Below are 17,377 nucleotides of genomic sequence, written 5' to 3'. Positions count from 1 at the left end.
ACATGCCTATACTTTGAAGTTGATCATGATGATGAGTTCGAACGTGACATGTCTGTCGAAATAGATGGTCATTATGAGCCTGAGATTTGTTGATGTGCCTAGACTTTGATTAGTCTAGCTAGTTTTTGCCCATCTCAGCCTGCGTCTTGAGTTATTGTGGAACAGTAGTAAGTAAATTTATTAATATCAATCTCAGTCTAACCATGATCTCTTCTGGCCAGAGGCTAAACAAGCCTATCTTCAAGCCTATCCTCATTCTGCTTCGACAACTTTCTCATACGCTCTGCAGCAGTGTCTGGCCTCAAACACCCCCCGCAACTAAACTGTCGTTGGAGTTTTAGTTCTCAAGCTCGTTCTTGTCTATGAGTGGCTTGAATCTTAAGCCAAGTCTTGCCTGTTCAGGATATATCGACGCAACTATCTCGACTATTCACCGAATCATAAAACAGATTGCATCACAGATCCGTACTATTCCCAACACCCAATCGGCGGTTGTCGGTCGGCTCATGAAACATGAGACATCCGAAATTACAGCGTGAGTCTCCTTGGCATGATAAGGCTTCGCGATGCCCTCACTTTTGTGTATCCAGGCCTGCAAGTTCATTGCAGTGCACATAATCCACACTACTCATACTTGGGTTGAAATGTCGGGTAAGAACTTATCAAGTTGAGGAATTGAATATTGTGGCGACTATTTCTCTTTATTCTCATTAACTATCTATCTAACATGTAACAATGCACTATAACTTGATCGTAAATACATTCGACCGGTCGTCTGTCTAAAGCATCGATGTACTGGCCCAAACATGCTTGCTCTATACATCAGTCCCATGGATACCTAAACGCCAAAACACACTTCAAATACATCAAAACCTATAATATACGGACAGTACAGACCCCTCTTTTTTAGAGATACTCAGGCAATCCCATCTTTTCGAAGTCGGGAACGTCTTTATCGCAATTAAAATCACGATCCCAAGGCTTTTCAGGCAGAACACCAGACTTGAGACCAGATTCGTAACTCCACTGGTGGTTGTCCTCCGTCTTCCATGTCCAGTACCACCATCCCCAGCCCTTCTCGAAACTGTGCATTTGCGCCTCGGCAAACATCTTGAGGAACTTTTTGTATTCGTCACTCCAGTCGCTGGGATCAGCGTTGGCGCCACGACATGAACACTTGTCGTCTTTAGTTGGGCACCGAGGCTCCAGGATGGACGAGTCCTTGTTTCCTGTATCGTATGTACCCTCCCAGCGAGTACCCCAGCCTACTCCGGTAAGGAACTTTGCGCAGTCTGTATCCGCTTGGGACCACTCGGCAAAGATGGTAGGTCCGTAACCTTTCGAACGGTCCATGCTGATCTCCGCTTGCTCGGTCCAGCCGTCGCAAGCATACTCAACCTTCTCCTTGTGGGTGTAGTCGATTTGGTTCTCGTTGAAGATGACATACTGGTGGACGTCGAGAACCATGTCATCGTAACCAGTCATCAAGCCCTGCCAATTTTCGAGTCCCATAAAACCATCTCCAAAGACCACAAGGGCTTTTACACCGTTCTTGCGCACAATCTTGTACGCATCTTCCGTCCACTTAATCACATCGCTCGTCTTCAAACTCGTCATTCGAGGTTCGTTGGCGAGACCGTAGTGAGTGATGATGTTTTTGTAGCGGGGCTGGGCGAAGAACTTGGACAGCCTTTCGTGAATTTCGAGTGCTCGCTCCGCGTTCTTGCTGCCGTCGTTCCCGTTCAACCAACCTATAGAACCCCACCGACCACTGTGGTTCCATCCGTTTTGACTACCGGGAATGCCATGCAAATCCAAGTTGACTCGCAATCCGTACTTACGGCACCACTCGATGGCGCGCAGGAGGTATCGCCAAGACGTTCGGTACACGTAAGGATCGCCATCATAGACTTCTACAGCCCAGTAGTTGAAGCCAATACGGACATGATCCAGGCCTGCTGCTTGTATGTCCTTAAAGGTTTGCTCTGTGATGAACGATGCATAATGTTTTTCCAGAGTTTTTCCTGCTTCAGAACCCAACTTTTCAGACAATGTCCACTCATCAATGATGCCCTCTTTTGTGTCGTAGTTGAAAAGAGACGGTGAGATAAAAGGTTCCAGATAAAGCCATCCACCAATACATACTCCACGAGCAGGCTTCTTGCCATAAGAACCCCAGGGTTTGTTCAGCGGAGGGACATTCTCGTTGGCTTGAGCTGAATCGTCCCAGTCATCGTAGAGGCCCATAACAGGCAGGTCGCCAACCATTTCGTCCGTGAATGTGAGGTTGAAGTCGGTTGTTGATTTCCAAGTCCAAGGGTCAAGATATGTGTTCCGCCATTTTTCGGGTATTTCTGAGCGATCCTTTCCGTCGAGGTCAGAAGTATCGGTTGCATCGCCGGAGCTGTCACTGCTACTGCTGCCACCGCCATCTCCACCATCTTTCTTCTGGCTGACAACAACTGCCACCACAATAATGATGAGCAGAACAACAGCGCCCACGCCAATCGCAATCCCTTATTAAATATTAGCATGAATTAAGAACCTACAGGAGAATCATTGCAACTTACATAGCTTTTTCTTTTTCTTCTTTGGTGGTTTTGATAAGTAAAAGTCCTTCTCTTGTTGGATGGTATCAACACTTCCCCCACCACCTCTTAAATGCGCCTTTGACTGTCCCTCTTCCATAACAGCTCCGCTAACGACTCTTTTCTTCTTGCCCTTGCCATGAGTGCGCGGCTTTTCCGGGTCGCGATCTTTCCTTCGGTGTTCATCACGTCGTCGTTCTGGTCTTCGGGATTCATCTCTATAGTCTCGGCTTGCGCGTTCGCTTCGCTTCTTTTGGCGTGCATTCTCTCTTTCAAGATCGGCTAGGGCATGGGATGATAGCGTTCTGGAGCTTCTATCCGGAGTATCCTCTGAGCCCGAAACTGGTTGTCGCGATCGTGATTTTCTCTTTCGTTGGCCATCTCGCCGTCGATCTCTATCCCTATCCCTATCTTTTTCCCTGTCTCGGTCCCTTGGTCGATGTGAGCGGGGGGGTCGCGATGATTCTCGCGTAGGCATTTTGAGACCTGTAGCGGTGTGGCTGACTGGTATGCAACCTCTCAGGAATGAGATTTTAGCGAAGATCAGTGCTTTTAGCTGCAGATACAACTAAAAGTGACGACATACATGGAACCTGTTTGTTTAGCGTCGCTGTTGACAGGACAACAATCTCTTATCTTATCAACGGTGATCAGGGCGGCATTGGCGTGCGATAAAGCCGCCAAGGTCCTGGAGAACCCGCAGCAAGCCGAAGTTTGACATCACCTTCGCCGAGGAACACGATCAATAAGCCCCCTTCGGTTGGCTTTGGATATCTAAGGTATAGCGATCTGTTGCATTTCCGGCTACTACCTATTACTACTGCTGCTGCACTGCTATGCCGTCCGAATTGAATTTATTGCTGTCCACCTTCTGCCATTGAATCCATTTGTGAACATTGCCAACCATCACCATGAAGCACCGTGTCATTCACCAATTAAAGAGGGCTCACATCGCCAGCTGCCCTTCGACAGCTCGGCTCTCACTTGCATTATCTGTAGGCCGACGATGTTACTCGACACATCCCCCCAATGCCAAACTTAACCTACCCGTCGACTATGGCACAACACCTCTACTCGCACATAGCTCCCAGACTGCTCTAAGCCACAAGGAGCTTCCTGAACATATCCGTAATGGACCGACTAAGAAGATGAATCTGTTCCAGGCCATCAATGATGCGATGGGAATCGCTCTTACAGAAGATGAATCCGTTGTCGTTTTTGGCGAAGACGTTGCCTTTGGTGGTGTCTTCAGATGTACCATGAATCTTGCTGAAACACACGGTGCCGAGAGAGTGTTCAATACCCCTCTCACAGAACAAGGAATCATGGGTTTCGGTATTGGTCTTGCTGCGGAAGGCATGCGGCCGATTGCTGAGATCCAGTTCGCCGACTATGTCTACCCAGCATTTGACCAATTGGTCAACGAGGCAGCCAAATTCAGATATCGTGATGGAACCTGCGGCCGAAGTGTTGGTGGCTTAACTGTCCGAATGCCTTGCGGCGGTGTCGGCCATGGCGGCCTCTACCATTCGCAATCTCCCGAAAGTTTGTTTACACATATCCCTGGACTGAAGGTCATTATGCCAAGGTCACCGGCTCAGGCCAAAGGTCTTCTCTTGGCAGCTATCCGTAGCAACGACCCCTGCGTCTTCTTGGAACCCAAGATTTTGTACCGCGCAGCTGTTGAACAAGTACCTACAGGATCATACGAGCTACCATTATCAAAAGCCGAAATTCTGAAGGAAGGCAAAGACGTCACGATTATCTCCTATGGCCAACCTCTTTACCTCTGCCACAACGCCATCAAGCAAGCAGAACAGGACTTGGGCATTTCCGTTGAGTTGATTGACCTGCGAACTTTGTACCCTTGGGATAAGAAGACTGTGCTCGAGAGTGTTCGAAAAACAGGACGGGCTATGGTTGTCCACGAGGCTATGGTCAACGCAGGTATCGGTGCTGAGGTTGCTGCGGTTATTCAAGAGGATCACGATACTTTCTTGAGATTAGAGGCTCCGGTTGCTCGCGTTGCTGGTTGGAGTATTCACCAGCCTCTTCTATATGAGAGATTCAATCTACCTGACGTTGCTCGTAAGTCACTGGGAAAACTCCTTTGAACAACGCAAAGCTGACTGAACTTTTAGGAATTTACGATAACATCAAGAGGCTACTGGATTATTAAGCTACCTATGGTGATTAAACATACTAAAACGCAGGCGCAAAAGGAAATTCAGTATAACAATTTCGCCTCGATTGATACAAGAAGGTACTGAGTCACTATGAACAAATGGATCTCTTTAGAATAGGGACTCGATCCATTACTTCAACTCTTTGTTAGCGAATGATCATCCCTAAAATACATGAAGATGGCGATTATGGTATGGCCTCAATTATGACAAACAAAGAATGAGTGAACAAAGAAGACCCGAGCAACTTCAAATTACACCCTGTCCAGAGTGAACTAAGGAAATATACCTATACAAGGCTGCATAAACTACTAGGTATTGAAGAATTGATTCCAAATATAACAGCTGTTAGGTAAATGGAGGGTATTAGTATGTACCCCACTAACATGGCTCTCATTGCTCCACCCAAGCTAAGCTCCCAAGTTACGATAACCCATCCTGCCCCGCCTCCCCTTGATTGCGGTCCATGCAGTACCTCGAGAACTCTACGCTGCGAACCTCAAACGCCGTCACGTCACGTTACTTACGCTTTCCACTTGTTCGCAGCGCATCAAAACTGTATACAAAATGTCTGATATCGAAACCGTCTCTTCCTTCGTAGAGGGAGCTCCTCCGGGAGAGGTATGTCCCAAGGCCACTGGCTGTCTGTAGAGCGTCATCAGCTAACCAGATATACAGCTCGCCGACGTTATCGCAGGTATCCGTTGACCAAGACACTTTCGCATGATGGGTATGTGCAATACTGATGCAGATTCAACAGATATAAAGTCGTTGACACTCGACTCCAACCCCGATATCGTCAATAACCTCGCGCCCGCCTTCGAGAAATACAACGAGGAGCAATTTGTTACGGTGAAGTTGCCTGGTAGTAGCCAACCAGTGGGTGACCAGCAGTCTAGAATGGATATGAGAAACCAGAAGGCTAATTTGGCGGGACAGGTTATTATTAGCTCTTACAACTCTCTCGGAGACGGCCGATATTTCGATGTTGAGAGCTCGTCTAGCTTCGTCTTCGACCATACTACGCAGGTGGGCTGCCCGTAATAACCCTGATGAAAGAAAACCCTGACAGGATACTAGAAAGCCAGTGCTGTCCAGAGCCACGTATTGGAAGGAGCTCAAGCGGATCTTGTGTAAGCCGATCGTTTGTTAAACGACGGCAATACTACGAAATACTAATAGAATCATAGCAAATCCATCCTCAAAAGCATCGATCCTTACGTTGAAGAGCACTTTGCCAACGCTGCGCATGGCGTCTACCCAATCGAGTCGGACTCCAAGATTGCCATCGTTATTGTTGGCAACAAGTACAGCCCCAACAACTTCTGGTAAGCTCTGCTGGGCATGCCATCCATAATCGAATCTAATGCACTGCAGGAACGGACGCTGGCGATCGCTCTACATCTTGGACCCTTCGTCCGGGGCCCTTGAAGGCTCTCTCAAGGTTGACGTGCATTACTACGAGGACGGAAATGTTCGTCTCCTGACCAACAAGCCCGTTAACAGCACCATCTCCTCGGTCAACGGCGCTGGTATTGTCAGAGAAATCTCGACAACAGAGAAGAAGTATCAAGAGGAGCTGAACAAGGGTTTCGTGAGCCTCAGCGAGGGTGCATTCAAAGGTCTGCGACGACAGCTGCCTGTGACAAGACAGAAGATCGAATGGGACCGCGTGACAAGCTATCGTCTAGGCCAGGATATTGGCGGCGGAAGCTCGAGGCGATAGAGCATGATTTTTTTTGAAGCGCATGAATTTGAAAGATAGACCAGAGCAAGGAGAAGCGTAGAGTAAATGTGATGAGCTGACGGATGGCCTAGCTTAACCAGCATGAGTTATCTACTCTTGTGGTTGAAATAAGAATATCTCCATAGCGCACTGGTTCGGCAGTTGATTATCTGGAGTCGAATCACCTTACCAAGCGATGGTGGTCATGGCATGGCATGGCGTTGCTCTATAAAGTGTGGGCATTCCAGATACATACATAGAGACGTAAAGAAGGCTTCTAGTCTCATGCACCATTTGCGGCTGCCAAACTAATATGTTAGTCATGTCAGTGAGTGAGACGAACGAAGTGATGGCCGGGGTCGGGCATACATGGTTATAATACTGCTAGTAGGTGGGAAGCTGTACAAGATTGTTAAAATCTATATACCAGCGCTGTGTAGTTTACCACAGTACAGTCAGATTTAGAAATCCATTAAAGATAACAGAAAGAGTTAAAGAAGCCCGTTCCCTTGCTTATCTTGCATGACCGATACCACAACAGGCGAAGGTATGAGATGGCTCCCTCGGGGATCGGACATCGGTATCTGTACCGGTACCGGTGGAAAGTGGCACTGGTGTGACGAGTGACAAGCAATTCTGGAATCAAAATGTCAGATTTTGGTACCCAAGTACAGTGAAGTGCCGTAATCATGATGACCCGCGGAATCGGTCATGGGTAGGTAGGTAGGTAAGTCTCGGCATAGTGTTCGGGTATCTTGACTCTTGTTATTAACTTGTGAGAGAGGCTCCGCTTGATTTGGCTTAAAGAGGAAATTCCCTCCCTGAGTCTTGTCAACGTGAACTGGAACAATGACATGATTAACCCCGCGCGGTAGACGGAGGAGAGGTCCGTGTTTTAAGTATGGTCTACTGAGTTATGTTTAGGCATGCGGGGAGATTGTCTAGGTAGTAGATAGATTTGTTACAGGGGCATCCATATGTGATGTTGAAGGCAACCAACAATTCGTTGACGTCCTGTTGGAGAGTCACGAAATAGGTAGGTGCTCTAGGGGAATATGGGTAACTGCATAGGTAGGTACCTAGGCAATTAAAACACGGAAGCAAGTAATCATACCATGCATGTTCAATATTAAACAAAGCAACAAGGCCTTCCTTCAATCCTTCAAAATGACGGTGTAGTTCCGGACACGGTGGAGGGGGGAGAAAAAGACGGCGCCGTATTCGTATGTCCAGTCAGAGGTACCTACAAACAAAGAAGTTACAGCGAACAATGCAATGAGAATTGACCAGTCCGCGGCTCTTCCATGGGTCCAAGCAGCAGCAGTACAAGGACTTAGCTTTGGTAAGGCTGGGGTATCCAAGAAGATAGACGAATCATCGTGAAAAGACGGTAATTTTGACTTGTCTAATTGGCTCAGAAACCTTCTCGGTAATGGGGTCCTGCATCGGATGAGGGTCCGGATGTTAGGTTGGCTGGCCTGATTGTACAAGGGACTCGAGTGAGAAAAGGTGAAGGAATTACATTTTTATTGTAAGAGACTTACGTGGCCATTGTTGAAGGAAAGCAGCTTACCTTAGTACCTAGGTATGTTTGACCAGATAGATAGATGGTAGTGTTGAAATGTATTGGCGTTAAAGATAATACAGAGAAAAGACAATGAATTTACTACTGAGCAGGTACCTTAGTACCTTAGTAGTAGATACAGCATTGGGGACTAATTGGAAATTACCTAGGTACTTTTTAACCTGGCTCTCGTCGGTTTCTGATTCCGATGCCCTTCCGAGGAAGACATCAGAAATAATGCAAAGATAGACGCCTCCCAAAAACCATGTACCCAGTACATAGTATTCGTACGGATTACCTACATATCTACCTTTCTCATATCTCCATGCCTACAAAGGTACTAGGTAGGTGCTGATTAAAGTCTCCCACTTCCAAATGGATCCCTGCACTGTCTGCCCCTCAACGTAAAGCTGGCCCGCGCCAAATCTCCAGAAGGCCAGGCCACCTAGAACAGGGGACCTAAATTAATTGAGCCCAACCAGCTTGGTAGTTAGACTAAAGTTCCGTCTCTTGCCTATCACTTTCTTCCTCCTTTCTTCTCTTCCTTCTTCTCCTCCTCCACTTGTCAACTTCTACCCAAATCACCTGTTCGTTCGACAGCAGCTCTCGACAATACCTCGATCTACACACGTTCCCTTCTCTTCACGACCGTCAAACCACAACCAACACCGCAATCATGTCCGCGACAAAGGAGTTCACCATGCAAGATGTTGCTGAGCACAACACCTCCAAAGACATCTACATGGTTGTCCACGAGAAGGTCTACGACTGCACCAAGTTCCTCGACGAGCACCCGTACGTTGTCTTCTTTCCCCAAGTTCTGCGCCCCAATGCGTCGCGCTATAACATACATGCCGTACTAACGTAGAATAGCGGTGGTGAGGAGGTTATGCTCGATGTTGCCGGCCAGGACGCCACCGAGGCTTTCGAGGATGTCGGCCACAGTGACGAGGCCCGAGAGGTCCTCGATGGTCTCCTCGTTGGTGAGCTCAAGCGTCTGGTAAGTCGAGAGCTCTAGCATTCATCCAACTTGGACTCCGGCGATCATTAGCTAACATGTGTCACTTTCCAGCCTGGTGAGGAGGGCCCCAAGCGCCAGATCGCCAACTCGAACCAGGGCAGCGGCCAGGATCCTACCGGCTCCAGCTTGACCTCTTACGCTCTTGTTGTCGCTGTCGGCTTCGCCGCCTACATGGGCTACAACTACCTCCAAAAGCAGAACGAGGCCCAGGGCTCTGCATAAGTGTCCAACCTCAATCTTAACGCATGAGGGAAAAGAGCTGTAAAAGGGAAGCTTTTGTGATTTCGTTATGGCATCAATGCAGGTCTACGGATGGTTGACCGACAATTGCATTGAGGAGTTTTCTTTTGGCCTGGAGAAGAGGCCGTTCGACAATAGACGGTTGGCGCGCGACTACAACGACTAAAAAGGCAGTTTAGCTTACCTCGGCTTCAACATTTGGATGTATGGATGAGAACAGTGGGTGGGCTATTCTCCCGGACCCAACCCATGTCCGGGTTTTCGATTTCTCACTTTTTTGTTGGGGGGGACCGGGAAGTGCGACCGAAAGAGATAAGGATCGCATATCGAGAAGGGGATAGAGAGACCCATTTGCTGAAGCGCGACTCATGCGCAGACATCTTCCTATGGAGAATGGTGTTGCACGGGATTGGGACATGCTTTCAACAAAAGGAACCACATATAAAGTAAACATCTATCACTGTTTTAATTGACGACACGGTCATGGCCATCTATTTTATGTTCCTTAGTGCACTAACATGCCTAATAATAGGTTTTAGAACCTTGTAAAGTCTCGAGATGTCAATTCTAACCTGGATGTTAACAATTGTATCAGTTGGGTGCTGTATTGCGAAAGACTGTAAAGTTGACTCTTTTCCTCAAGGTGATAAGTAAGATCATGTATGTTAGTTGGCAGCAACAACTTTTGTGGCTTGGACGCGCAGGAGGGAGTCATACAGTAAAAGTCAGAGTCTATTTCACAGAGTTGAAGGATTATCCCCTCAGAAAAAAAAGGGATTTTTTCGAATTGTTATATGAGTGCAGAATCCTCCAAGGTCTCTTTGAGCCTCATCTTTGCATTGCATCTAACTACTAACGTACCTATCTAACTACCATCTGGCGGAACAATCAAAGGAAACCCCTGCACGCTCTCCTGCCTCAGCTTAGAGAACCTACATTCAGCGCCACACTAGCCTTGAGTCATTAGTATCAGCCTCACTCGCCCTTCGCTGGCTCCGGACAACGTCAATCCTCCAACTTCAAAGCCCACCTTTGGATCACTTTCTTTCTATTCCATTATTCCTTTGTTCCACCTCCGTCCACCCTGACCGTCTATCCTTGGCCTGAAAATAGCCACGAATAACCTCCTGCTGCTTTCCGACCTACCTGAACGATAAAAGCGCAATTCACTCTTTTTTCTCCAGCGTCAATCATGTCATCCTATCTCGAAAAGCAGGCAAACGCCTTCCGAGGCACCCTCTCCTCTGCCGCCACGAAGATCTCGAACCCCTCAACCAACAAAGCCGCGTCCCTGGCTGTACCATCATCACTAGCTCCTCCTTCACCTTCGCCTTCAGCTGCTTCCGATCCTAATACACCTACTACTAAGCGAAAACGAGATGCCGCGCCTGAGGTCCCCTACTCGCAGCCACAACTCACGGGCTATGGTGCTGAGGTCAAGACTCAAATGACCTTTGCTGTCGAATACTTGAAAAAGAAGGGTGATACAAAGACCATTACGGAAATTATCGATCATTTGAGTCTGAGAGGCTACGACGAAGAGCACAAGCGCCAGCTGGCAGAAGGATTGCGAGGACATCCCCGCGTAGACTGGAAGCCCGATGCGAACTTGAGCGAGCAGACCTGGAAGACAGGCACCTACGCTCACCGACCCATCATCCCTGGAGTTAAGGACGCAACCACTCTTCTAGGTCACCTCCAAGCAAAGACAGATGCGTCGGGCGTGTCAGTCAAAGATCTCAAGGACGGCTGGCCCGACTGCGAGGACACGATATCGGCACTTGAGCGCGAGCACAAGATCCTCGTGGTCCGCACAAAGAAGGACAACCTCCCACGATACGTATGGCCCAACGACGCTTCCCTACACCATAAGGTCCAGCCAGAGTTCCAGGCCATGTGGCAGCGCGTCCAGCTACCGCCCATCGACGAGATGCACCGCAAACTCACCAGCGTCGGGCAAAAGCCTACGAGTGAGGACCCACGCAAGACCAAGGAGGGACAGGGCAACAAGCCCAAGGTGCAGAAGAGACGCAAGGGCAACAGGATCGGAAAGGCGACCAATGTCCACATGGCACATCTTATGCAGGATTATAGCGGTATGCGACGATAAGATCATGTGCAATGCATTTCTGGTTCTTTCCAGGCGTTTGATCAACGAGTTAAAGGCTCGAGGGACTGGTTATTTGTTTTTCATTTCGGCGTTTGGCGACATCGGCACCTATCAAATTATGCCAAATAAACAAGACAAGGTATCATGAGATGGACATTGACGGATAGATGGGGGAACAAGGTACATCAGCGGCATGTTAATGCATTACATCAATAAGAATAATTGAATATCGACTTCTATTACCTTCTTCAGCGCCATTATATCACTGGGTCTGGATATTTGCACCTTAATGGTCTCCCCCCTCGAACCCACTTGTATTCACCTAGTCTCCCGCCGTATCTTGTCAAATAATTCTTCGAAGATGTTTGCCGCTTGATATCCTCCTACTCGAAACCTATCTTGCACTGTAACACATGGTACAGCTTCTATACCCCCCACTGCAGCACTCCTGACTTCTTCTTCCAACACTTTGCCAGTCTCTGGTCCCATCAATGCCGCTCTCATAGCATCATCGTCAAGTTTCCCTTCTGTTCTGCCCACATGCAGCAACCACGATTCGTTGGTAATGTCCTCGCCGTGCTCGAAGTGGCCTCGGAACAATGCATCAAGGATCGCAGACTGGACGATTGGCCCGCGACTCTGCAATGCTAGAGTAGCGAGACGAAGAGCAGGCTGCGATGGCCCTGTAGTGCCAGTGACAGAGAACGAGACGCCATGGCGAGCCCCAGCTGTTTGAAGACGGGAGGTAAAGAGACGAAGTTTCTCTGGAGACATGACCTTTTCGTAAAGAGCTCTCTTGTCACCTTGATTACATGTTAGCTGGCTATAAATAATAGAGTGTTTCCGCATACCTTTTCTCAAAGTAGGGTAGAGAAGGAAAGGTTTCCAGATGACATCGAATTCTACCTCGGGGTGAAGTGCTTGATATCGTTCCATAGCTTCTTCGAGGCTTTTCTTTTGTAAAAAGCACCATGGACAGAGAATGTCCCCGTGAATAACAATATCCACAATCATGTTGTTGAATTGGATACCGAAAGAATCAAGAGGGACAGCAAATAACAGCTGGCTTGTATTCGCAAGTCGAGTGAGCGATACTGCCAATATCTAATGTAGAATCGCGTTGTTGAACACACCCAAACTCAGTCAAGTTAGTGGCCACTGTAGATCTCAGGAACAGTCTGACCTTATCTATTTCTGCACCTCACGAGTTATATATAAAAAGAATACCGCATCTCCTGTTCTCTTATGTTCCATCGACTATCACTTCTCACCTCCTCAGAACCAGGACGGCTCGGAGCAAGCAACGCCCAGCCAAACGCTATCCATCACGAAAAGTCATTCGATCCAGTAGAAATAAGCGAAGACGACACAAAAGGCTGCACGATTCGCAGGGCCGAGCATGATCCCCGCCCATCAACGCCTGTCGCTGAATATTGAATATGTCTGCGATGAATAATCAGAAAATCAATTTCTGCGGGGTGGAGGGATTGGCTCGGGAAAGCGAGCGACCGGGAATTAAACACGAAAGGGCTGGAAGGATCATTATAGTAAATATGCCTGGCATCTGTGCTCGAAGTCTTATTTGGGGAAATGGCGTGTTTTCGTTTATTTTAGCCCAACAGTAATGTTTTTGCTGAGGTCTAGACTCCTTCAGCCGCATGTTTTACCTTGTGGTGGCTTTTTGTCCTTCAAGATAGACGTCATGATGGGTTGAAGGGTCAAAGAGGGGATGGTTTGTCGATCTTGCTAGGGTGAAACGTGGTCTTCCTCCTCATGTGGCTCAATTAGAGGCATATAATAACTCATCAACAAAGGCGGTCGGCTCTAGAAAGTCGGTGGTTAACTATTTACAGCATGGTAGATGTTCAAGCTACAAAAGAAAATCACGACTATGAGTGGTTGGTTTTTGATAGAGTATGTAATTTGTTCGCTGCATAAAAATCAAGTCTATGTGTTGGCTCCCAGTCCCAAAACCGTCTAGATAATAATTACATAAACAGGCCAGCGTCTTGTGCTTCCCGTGATGCCTGTTGTCTTTTCGCCTCTGATATCAGAAATGGAAAAGCGGCAAATGTTCATTCCGGTGTAACTCCCTTCCTATGTTTGCTTCATGCGCACAATGCCTGTCCATCGTCATAAGAGTGGGCGGTCTATTTGATACTTAACAAAGGAAATGAAAAAGCATCATAACGCACGGGAATAAGGGGGAATCGATAAAAGCAGAAAACGACGAAACGGTGCAGAAATCAATATTGCATGTCAAACATGCTCCATCTAGGAGCGAACGGCGTAGGAGTCGTTGAGTGGTGTTGTGTGGGGGTGGTGTTGCGGAGGTTGATATTATTTTGAAAACAAGCACGCAAATATGGCGTCAGTTGCGGCAAGCTTCGTTCGGTAGGTGTGTGGAAATCCGGTCCAAAATGCAAAACAACGCTGGGATAATCAGAGTGCCCACATCAGGCACGACATCAATAATACAGGGTATCGATGAGCACGCTCCGAATCGCCAAGATGACCTCAAAGCATTCCTCAAGTAGTGGAATCTGGCAAAAGGTCCAACTAAGCCATATGCACCAGTCCAGGCTCAGCGCTCTGAGGTCGGCGCATGTGCGTAGCAGCGCCGTAGTACATCTGGCTCATGGCATTGTTGGTAGGGTAGGCATCCGCAGGGTCGGGATACACATAGCTGGCGTTGTTCTGCGAAGGGGAAGCCATGTGCGAGGGCGATTGCCAGCCAACGTTGGCCATATGAGGGCTTCCACCGTTGCTGCCAGGGGTGCCCTGGCTGTTATCCAGGTTAGGCTCCAGAGTAGGAGGGGGGCCGTAGCTAGTTGGGTGCGAGGTAGGTCGCATCATGTTGTAGCCACCAGATGAGGTAGAAGTAGGGCTTCCGACCCGCATGTGCATGGGCAGAGAGCCAGTCTGCTGGAGGTACTGGAAGTCGCCGGGGTGACGAGGAATGCTGTTCGTGCCTGAGAGATCAACACTAGGCGACATGGACATCGTTCGCTGGCTAGGGGAAGGAGTGGTCATAGGAGAGCCGTGGTTGGACATGTGGTCGCTTTCAGATCGAGTTTGCGACATTCCCTTGGTCTTTGACGCAGCAAGAGCGGCGGCAGTCGCGGCGGCAGCCTCTTCGATGGTACCGCTGTGGTGGTTCTGGTGACGGGTAAGGGTGGTTCGACGGGTGAATGTCTTCTGGCAATCGGCGTAAGGACACTTGTAGGGACGCTTTCCAGAGTGTGTCCTGCGGTGACGGGCAAGAGAGCTGCTGTCACTGAAGGGCTAGTTTTGGTTAGCATTAGCACCAAAGCGAACAGTTTTCAGTACTGACCTTGGCACAAGTTTCGCAATGGTGAGGCTTCTCGCCTGTGTGGACTCGCTGATGCACAGTCAAGGCAGATCTTTGAATAAACTGCTTGCCACACGAGGGCCAGTCACAGACGTGGGGTCGAACACCACTGTGAATGCGTTCTGGAGGATGTCAGTGCTGTCCTTTTATTTTCTCCTTGTTTTACTTACCATGACGAGCAAGATCGCTGCGTCGCGCGAAGCCTTTTCCACAGGTGCTGCAAGGGTATGCCTTGATGGGCTGCTGGGGAGGGGGAGGAGGCTGATGATGTTGTTGCTGCTGAGGCATGTGTTGCATGTGCATGTGAGGCATGCCACCCATGTTGGGCATCTCGGGGTAGCCGGACAGACCCATGGCGGAGGGCATCGGGTTGGGGATATGCATCGGTGCTTGCATCGTGGATGGCGATGGGTAGGCTCGTGCGATGTTGTGAGGGTTGGAGTACTGCGAGTGCTCGGAGCCGTGAGGAGAGGCGGATCGCTCCATACCGGGTTCGTGCTTAACGAAGGAATGTTGGTATTGGTGGTGATCGAGGAGACCGGAAGTAAGTTGTTGCATTTGACCTTTCTTATTGAGCATGTTGGTGATGTCCATAACCTCCGTAGGAGCTGGTGATCGCATGCCGCTCATCTTCAATATGGGTATGGGGTGCCAGCTGAAGACGTGGCGCGTTTGGGAAAGGATGTGCGAGGGCGCTCACAAGTGACGGGTCACGACAGGAAGGCGGTCAAGCTGTTTGATGACTAGAGATACATGGTCAGTGGCTTGGTTCTGAAAGAGTTGAGTCGACATGTTCGACTTTGAATACACTGCGCCAGCTAGCATCGCCCTGGGCGACCGGCAGATGGTTCAGCGAATGCCTGGGCATTACAGCTGGTCCAGCCAGTTGCCGAGGGATGATGTTGCCTGTATGCAAGATCCACTCAAGGGTCGGGGTCATGTAGACAAAATATGCGACTTACCTTTCCGCGTTTGAATGCAAACAAATGACGTGTATGATCACACTGAAGGTGAACACGATATCTTGTTGACCGCTTTTCGGTAAGGTATCGGGCGAGGGAAGAAGGAGGTCGGCCGGCGACAGGAATACGTTGTCGACAATATTGTTTGCGTTTGAATCGGAGTTCAAGTGACGTGCCAGGGCGAAGCGCGCAAGGTTGTAAGGTGAAAGAACGATGACCACAGGGGTAAGGCGAGAAAAAAATTAGTTACAATTTTTTTTTCTTGTACCCTCCACAAAGTGATGCACTGTCGATCGGGCGGTGAGAGTGTTGAAAAATCAACAGAACATAGACGATATGTTAAGTCGGATTCAATTTACACGTCGTTGCGGCTCAACGGGTGCGGGTGGTTGATAAAGTCGTTCACAGGCGCGATAGACAGTGGAAGGGATCAGGAGGTGGTCTGTTCACAGGCCACTGGTCTAGATGCAGGTACCGTAAAGAGGTCGGGGGAGAGATGGGATTATAAAAGAGGATGGAGGATGAGATGAGGCAGGTAGGTAGTAGTTGTTAATAATCGTCCGAGACCAGGAAGCTCAGGAGGAATATAACACAACAAAAGTCAGGGACGTGAATGGGAACGTGATAGATGAAATAGACCAAGAGAGTCGATGCGATGATCGAGGGCCAGGTAGGGGCCAAGTCTTTATGTCAAGTTCCAGGACGGGTCCCTATGGCGGGACGTGACAAGGCAGTTCCGGGAGTGTGAAGGGAAAAGTGAGAGTGGATTCCATTTTGGGGGGAGGGGGGGTCTGTAAAAAAAGAATTTACAGGGCACTCCCTAGACCCAGGATCCATCCATACCTTACCCATACACAGCGACAGGGGAGGCGACCAGACCTAGGTGAGGGCGTGAATAGCGGTAGCGTACATAACCTAGCGAGAATGGGAATAGAGCGCAGACTTGGGACTCAGACTCAGCTCAGTAAAGCGGCCATCGCGCAAAGAAGCCCAAACTAACGCTTCCAATTCATTTCACACCAGCTTAGTGACCGCGAATACCGACCACCGCATGAGGGGCCATATTAAAGACTCTCTGTTTTGAGAGTAAGATAAAAACCAGGATTTAGAAAATGAGAATAAAGCATGGCCAAGAGCTCTCGGACCTCATCCCAAGAGAAAAGTGCCAGAAATAGATTTAATGGGATGAGATAATGGAAACAGTAGTGCAGGTGTAAGTAAAGCAGGTTAGTTAGGTAGTACCTAGTTGGTGCAATTTGAACGAGTCGTCGAGTCTTGTTGACAACTGTTTCAAACAAAGAAAATGTGGTAATTCTCTAACACACTGGTGGTTGGTAATGATCAAACGGACTCTTGACGGATGATCGCAGGTGGCTATAATATCTGTTTGTTTGGATGATATACTTGGGAAGTACTCTGTACGTAGTAGATAAATAATTAATCGATCAATCAATCAATCAAAGGATAGTGATGCTTTAGGTATGGTTCCCGTTCCCGTCTTTGTTTTCTTACTTTCTTTTTCCTAGTAGGTAGCCGAGTACCGTTGCATCAAGGGTTCCGTTTGAGCTGGATCTCGTAGGTTTGACTCTGTGCACCAGATCTCACAAAGGGCACCGTAACATGGATCGAAG

The 17,377-nt window shown here is 48.5% G+C and overlaps 7 protein-coding genes across 7 annotated transcripts; 4 read left to right on the top strand and 3 right to left on the bottom strand.

The window, feature by feature from the left end:
- Window positions 1-906: 906 nt before the first annotated feature.
- FPOAC1_004745 (uncharacterized protein) lies at window positions 907-3,066 on the bottom strand (the record flags this gene model as incomplete). Its single annotated transcript, XM_044849284.1, has 2 exons — window positions 907-2,516; window positions 2,571-3,066. The coding sequence occupies 2 exons, from the start codon at window positions 3,064-3,066 to the stop codon at window positions 907-909; spliced, it is 2,106 nt and encodes a 701-aa protein (XP_044707994.1).
- Window positions 3,067-3,499: 433 nt separating this feature from the next.
- Window positions 3,500-4,767, top strand: FPOAC1_004744 (uncharacterized protein; the record flags this gene model as incomplete). The annotated part of the gene is made up of 2 exons (XM_044849283.1): window positions 3,500-4,676; window positions 4,730-4,767. The coding sequence occupies 2 exons, from the start codon at window positions 3,500-3,502 to the stop codon at window positions 4,765-4,767; spliced, it is 1,215 nt and encodes a 404-aa protein (XP_044707993.1).
- A 571-nt stretch (window positions 4,768-5,338) lies between these two features.
- Window positions 5,339-6,497, top strand: CAP1 (F-actin-capping protein subunit alpha; the record flags this gene model as incomplete). The annotated part of the gene is made up of 7 exons (XM_044849282.1): window positions 5,339-5,392; window positions 5,450-5,468; window positions 5,532-5,650; window positions 5,711-5,800; window positions 5,852-5,904; window positions 5,962-6,099; window positions 6,149-6,497. The coding sequence occupies 7 exons, from the start codon at window positions 5,339-5,341 to the stop codon at window positions 6,495-6,497; spliced, it is 822 nt and encodes a 273-aa protein (XP_044707992.1).
- A 2,240-nt stretch (window positions 6,498-8,737) lies between these two features.
- Window positions 8,738-9,304, top strand: FPOAC1_004742 (uncharacterized protein; the record flags this gene model as incomplete). Its single annotated transcript, XM_044849281.1, has 3 exons — window positions 8,738-8,856; window positions 8,935-9,061; window positions 9,134-9,304. The coding sequence occupies 3 exons, from the start codon at window positions 8,738-8,740 to the stop codon at window positions 9,302-9,304; spliced, it is 417 nt and encodes a 138-aa protein (XP_044707991.1).
- Window positions 9,305-10,514: 1,210 nt separating this feature from the next.
- On the top strand, window positions 10,515-11,432 carry FPOAC1_004741 (uncharacterized protein; the record flags this gene model as incomplete). Its single annotated transcript, XM_044849280.1, has 1 exon — window positions 10,515-11,432. One exon carries the CDS (start codon window positions 10,515-10,517, stop codon window positions 11,430-11,432), a length of 918 nt encoding a protein of 305 aa, XP_044707990.1.
- A 318-nt stretch (window positions 11,433-11,750) lies between these two features.
- Window positions 11,751-12,446, bottom strand: FPOAC1_004740 (uncharacterized protein; the record flags this gene model as incomplete). The annotated part of the gene is made up of 2 exons (XM_044849279.1): window positions 11,751-12,235; window positions 12,284-12,446. The coding sequence occupies 2 exons, from the start codon at window positions 12,444-12,446 to the stop codon at window positions 11,751-11,753; spliced, it is 648 nt and encodes a 215-aa protein (XP_044707989.1).
- Window positions 12,447-13,991: 1,545 nt separating this feature from the next.
- Window positions 13,992-15,414, bottom strand: FPOAC1_004739 (uncharacterized protein; the record flags this gene model as incomplete). The annotated part of the gene is made up of 3 exons (XM_044849278.1): window positions 13,992-14,717; window positions 14,767-14,906; window positions 14,955-15,414. The coding sequence occupies 3 exons, from the start codon at window positions 15,412-15,414 to the stop codon at window positions 13,992-13,994; spliced, it is 1,326 nt and encodes a 441-aa protein (XP_044707988.1).
- Window positions 15,415-17,377: the final 1,963 nt, after the last annotated feature.

This window comes from Fusarium poae, chromosome 2 (genome assembly GCF_019609905.1).
Source record: "Fusarium poae strain DAOMC 252244 chromosome 2, whole genome shotgun sequence".
Taxonomy (NCBI): domain Eukaryota; kingdom Fungi; phylum Ascomycota; class Sordariomycetes; order Hypocreales; family Nectriaceae; genus Fusarium; species Fusarium poae.
This window is presented reverse-complemented; position numbering and strand designations above follow the sequence as displayed.